Below are 5,490 nucleotides of genomic sequence, written 5' to 3'. Positions count from 1 at the left end.
TGGGGGGTGGTAGTGGTCAGCCATCCTCCCATCCTGGCTGGGGTGATCGACTCCGATCTCCCATTTTAAGGGCCGGGCCGGCGCTAATCCCATCCCTCGAGACAGGTTTCCCATCCTGGCAGCCAGGGTCCCATCCCCCATCCCTTTGGCCAGGGTTTCCAATCCCATCCTGCAGCTGTGTCCCCGCAATCCTCATCCTGTCAGCTAGTATCCCTTCCCATCCCTTCGACCAGGGCCATCCTCATCATGCAGCTGTGTTCACAACCGAAAGCTGTCAGCCAGGGTCCCATCCCCATCCCTTGCCAGCTACAAACCTACTCCTTACGTTTACACAAGTGCTGTAATATAGGCTTTCCCTTTAGGCATAAATCAGGGGAATGACCAGGGTTATTTTCTATTTCCATGAGGTATGTTTCTCTTGCTCTATGGCTTATTTCCTCTAGTGTCAAATTCTCGGCCGAGGGAGAGCTCGCAGCTCAGAGGTCTATGTATCTGTTTGCACACTGGCTGTTAATGCACATAGCGTGTCATCCTAACGGATGGAGGAGAGTTATATTCGATGGATGGCCACAACAACAAACTATTATGCCGTGGTTGGTATGGCAGAACAAACAAGGGTGTTCTGTCAAAATGTCCATGGTTTGGAATGCAGGATGATGAAGAAGGGGCGGGTGCACCAATGGTTCACCCCCAGCATAGGTGGTCAGCTGCACAGGCGGGCACCAATATTTCATGTTGGATACACCAAAGCGCAATGACAAACAACCTGATAAGCTTATGATAAGCCAGGCGTTCCGATTGGAATGCTCTTGAGTCGACTTGGACAACTGCGCAAGATTTGCACTACCGTAGTGACAGGAAATGTTCGTGATTTTATTGTTCGAGACACCCTCAAAATTACACCCGAAATTATTTGTGAAACTTTTGAATTCGTGAGAAGCCAACGCAACCGAAGCAACGGTGCCTGCAATATTCGTTAATGGGTCCGACTCAGAACGTCGATTGACGCAAAAGCTGGCCAATGCATGCACGGTTATTTAGGAGCGGCAAAACCAGCTCTATCCGTAGCTGGGGCGCCGCGAGCAAGTGTGAAGAGTCCGCATTGAAGGAGGCTTTGTTGCTTAGGCCGCTTGGCCCTCGGATCCATGTCCGTTCAATTACTATGGATGTATATATGGCCAGAAAAGTGGAATTCGACGAGTAATTACTGTGTTGAAGGCATTATACGATTTGGCTTCGGAGCACACATATATTCGTGACGACCATCGCCTGGAACAGCTTGTAATTTATATGTGACATAATTTCGTGATGCCGTCACGAAATTAAAATCACGAACATTTCCTGTCACTACGGTATGCACTATGACATTTTGTCCCATGCACAGAGTTGGGGGCGGCTTTTCAAAGCCGAAAAGGGGCTCGGCCCCGGTGCAGCCACTTACAGGAAAGCTATCTTCACGCTCCGATTTATCTGGAATTTCTCCTTTGGCATTTCGATATAGAATAGATATAGCTTCTACATTCAATCTCTTGCGGAGCGAGATACCGTAGTCCCACTTATGATTCGTTATTCAAATATTCGGGGGTACCCCTAATTAATAGCACGTAATACTTACAGGCTTGCCATAAGAATGGCGTCCCCGAGTTCACGTGTGCTCCGAGACCATTCCGCAACAACCTCACCCGTAGGAGGTCTAAATGCCCAGTTAAACGCGGAAAAATATTTGTATTGCATTTGTCACTTGTAAAATGAAAGATGCATCAGCCATGATACGGCTTTAGCTTTGATATGTTTTGGTATTCAAGTACATAGGTGTTTCCTCAAGAAACAAAAACGCCGAGCCTGCGGGGACCCCGAACTTTTGTGCCGTACTTGCAAATTATTGCTGGCGCGACCCCGAATTTCAAAAATCGCGAATTTATTCCAGGGCTGTTTTTGAGGGTGTCCCGAAATCATCAGGCATGAATTATAAGTGGGACTACGGTATGTCTCTGCTTACCTCCGGTCTCTGCTTATCAATTTAGAGTTAACGCATTAAAAATGATACATTTGCAACATTTATATCGTTATAACCGACAATGAAATGTATGGGTCCCGGGATGCCGTATGGTATCGGGTCCCTAAGGGTCCGGGACCTTTCCATAGCAGTAACTAACAAACCGAAAGCAAATGGAAATATCCGTACACAACCATTTGAAGAAGATTTTTTTGCTGATTCACTCAAATTCGCACCTAACCCACTCTGCTATCCTGCTCCATGTCCTACACACACCTACATACGCACCGATTTTCCTACAGCTTGTATGCTCCAGTAAGCCACAGCCTCTACAACAATCCCTCACATCATCCACCGATGTATCATATCCCCCACCCGGAACCAGACCTCAGTCAGCCGTAACCGTTCCTCAATTCACTGCTAACCTCATCACACATGAATCATCTCAGTCATTTCCTTAGCACCTCAATCAGTTCCCTTAGTTGAGAGTTCCCCGGCAGTTAGGTGCCCCGCAGCGACACGGCACCTTGGCCTCGGGATGGTCTTCCTCCTTGAAGCGGTAGTCGAATGTGAGCTCCTGACCAGCACGGATGTCCGTACGGGCACAAAACACAAGCCGCACTCGCCCGCCCTCGAACTCGAGCACCTGGGTGGGAGTATCATTCCAGCGCACAGCGAGGGGTGTACAGCACTGTACTCAGCCGCAATATAAAAACCCGCATCAACGATCTTCTACCCCCGTTTACCCCAACCCCAGTTGCCACCCCAACCCCAGTTGCCACCCGCCCCATGTAGCCGCACCTTCGTGTAGAGGGAGGGGCTACACGAGTGGTTGGTGAAGCGGCCGTAGTGGCCAAGATGGGTGCTGTCCAGAACCACCTCCCCGTTCATGTGGAACAGGAAGCAGTCGCGACCTGCATACAAGGGGGGGGGAGGGGGGAGGGGGGGAAGGCGCCATTGGATGGATGTTGGGTTCGAGGGCTTGGGCCACCCCCACCAACCAGTACCGCCCACCACCCCACCCACCCCCACCCCACCCCCACCACCCAGTACCGCCCACCCATCCCCCCACCCACCACCACCAGCGGTCACGAGAAGCCACGAGATGCTCTTCGAGGTTGGGGTGGGGCCCCATTGCGCCGCCTCCCCCTTTCTACCCCTTTCCTCTTACCCTGCGCCTTGTACCTCCGCTCCCTCAAATCCGCCACCACGGGCCGCACCGCCTCACCACGGAACTCCGTGACAATTGCGTCCTGCGGGCGGGGGGGTGGGGGTGGGTGTGGGGGTGGGGGAGGAGGTGAGGGTGACGGAGAAGGTGTTTCAACCCAAGGGAGGTCTATAGGTATGTTTGGCCAAGACACGGGGTATGACAGGTTGGGGTGAGGTGCAATCCGCTGTTGATTCGGTTGGTGTGTGTGTACCCCAGACACCCACCCACCCCCTTCCTCCCTCCCCCTCCAATTATCAGTCCAGTCCAGTCCAGTCCAGTCCAGTCCAGTCCAGTCCAGTCCAGTCCCGGGTTCCCGACCTCTCCGGGAACCCAACCCGCAAATCCCCCACCCCCACCTTATATGAATTTTGATCAAATTTCCCCCTGACAAACCTGTGGAATATCCGTACGGGCGAATATTCCCCAGCCGTGGATGCCCGACTTGCCAAATGTGATGCGGGACGGCTCGGACCTGAGCGCCGCCGCCAGCCGCGCCTCCCACCGAACTGCCTTTTTGCGGCGCTTGTGGGGTGTCCCACCTCCAGAGCGAGGGTAGGGGCAGGAGGGGCCGGCGGCGGCGGCGGCGGGCGTGGCGGTGGCAGCAATATCAGGATGTCGGTCAGTTCCTGGCAACGGCGGCGGCGGCGGTACGGCCGCCATCCTGTCATCATCTTCACCATCCGCGGTGGTGGGCGGATCCTCCTCCTTGCTGCTCTTGCCTCCGGGCTGAACCGCCACAACCTCCATTTCAGTGTCCGCCGCGGCTGGTGAAGCATCTGCTGCCTGTTGCGGTTGCGGTTGCGGTTGCGGTTGCTGTTGGTTATCTCCCCCCTCCCCCTTCACCCCCTCCTCGCTGTCCATGTCACTCGCATCCCGGGTATGTACGACACTGGCGGCGCCGCTCAACAACGCCACCGGAGCGCCAACCACTGCCTGGCTGATGGTGGCGACAGGGGGTCTGCCCGCAACCGGGGTGTCAGGCAAAGCAGGTGGTGTCGCCGTCGCGGCAGCGGAGGTATCCCCGACCTCCGCACCGTAGTCAGCGGCAGTGGCGGCGGCCGCAGCGGCGGCACCGGCACCGCCACACGCCACGACAGCTGGTGCCGCCGCCGTCACCGCAGCCCAGACCCTCCGGGATGTGAAGGTAACTGGATTCGGAGCGAGACCCACCGCCGACGGCGCTGCAGCTGCCGCTGCCGCGGCGGCAGCAGCGGCGGCAGGAGCAGCTGCTGCTACAGCCGGATCGATATCTGCGGCCGCCGTACCGAACGGCCATATGAGGCGGGCCGTCGGAACCCAACCCGCCCGCAACGGCGCGGATATTCCCGTGGTGGTTGCCGTACAGCTCCCCGTGCCAGCAACAGACCCCTCAGGCGGCTGCACCTTCACATCCAGGAGCGCCGGATCTTGCAAAGGGCCCATATGTACGGAATCGTACGGCTCGTTCTTGATCTCCAGTCCTTCACGTGAGTCTATTCCGGGAGCTTCCGCCGCCACAGTGGCCGCCGCGGTGGCGGCTGCAGCAGCTGCCGCCGCCGCCGCCGCCGCCGCCATGGCCTCGGCGCCCTTGGCCACGGCGCGCGCCGCCAACTCCCGTGCCGCCTCGCGCTGCCGTACCTCCCGCTCGCGTTCCGCCTCCGCCTCTGCCTCCGCCTCCGCCTCCGCCGCCTTCAGCGCCGCGTACTCCTCCGGTGTGTAGCAGCGACTGTACGGCATCGTCCAATAGCTGACGGCAAGTAGCAGGGGGTTAGCAGGCGGGTGAGTTAGGGGAGATATGCGGGGTGGAGTGTTAACCCGGGCCTAGAGATGGCGGGACGGAGGTGGAGACAACTCCGCGGTGCGTGGTCCGTGTTGGCCCACATCCCGCTGTACCCCCCCCACACGCACATCATCACAAAGCAACCGCAAGGCGGCAATGCGACCCGATTACGACACCACTAAGCCACTAGCCGCAGTGGGCCGCGGAGGAGCCCGCGTGTGTGCTGGCCTCTGCCAGGACGGTAGACAGACAGACTGACAGACAGACAGACTGACAGACTGACCAACGTATCCATGGAGAGGGAATGAGGTCTTGCAGCTGGGGTTCCCTCTCCGCCCTCGGCACCCGACCCCGCCCGCCCGCCCGCGATGGCGCAACCTAGCCTCCTCCCCAACACTCCCACTCCCCCCCAACACACGGGGGACCCCCCACTGGCGCACAGAGGGACAGACAGACACGTACCCGTGCCGCATAGGGCCCCGTACCAGCTGCGGTACAGCAGGCACATACGCTTGCTTGCCCGTA

The 5,490-nt window shown here is 57.4% G+C and overlaps 1 protein-coding gene across 1 annotated transcript in view; it reads right to left on the bottom strand.

Annotated features, from left to right (window-relative positions):
- Window positions 1–2,474: 2,474 nt before the first annotated feature.
- The window catches only part of VSET4 (histone H3 Lys 4 methyltransferase), a gene marked incomplete at both ends in the record, with an annotated part of 19,185 nt that continues 16,169 nt past the window's right edge, over window positions 2,475–5,490 (bottom strand). Inside the window, 6 exons of the mRNA XM_002947854.1 lie at window positions 2,475–2,642; window positions 2,798–2,910; window positions 3,168–3,249; window positions 3,600–3,745; window positions 3,884–4,932; window positions 5,428–5,453. Coding sequence (XP_002947900.1) covers window positions 2,475–2,642; window positions 2,798–2,910; window positions 3,168–3,249; window positions 3,600–3,745; window positions 3,884–4,932; window positions 5,428–5,453 — 1,584 coding nt within the window. The remainder of the gene's footprint in view (window positions 2,643–2,797; window positions 2,911–3,167; window positions 3,250–3,599; window positions 3,746–3,883; window positions 4,933–5,427; window positions 5,454–5,490) is intronic.

This window comes from Volvox carteri (assembly GCF_000143455.1).
Source record: "Volvox carteri f. nagariensis unplaced genomic scaffold VOLCAscaffold_8, whole genome shotgun sequence".
Lineage (NCBI taxonomy): Eukaryota > Viridiplantae > Chlorophyta > Chlorophyceae > Chlamydomonadales > Volvocaceae > Volvox > Volvox carteri.
This window is presented reverse-complemented; position numbering and strand designations above follow the sequence as displayed.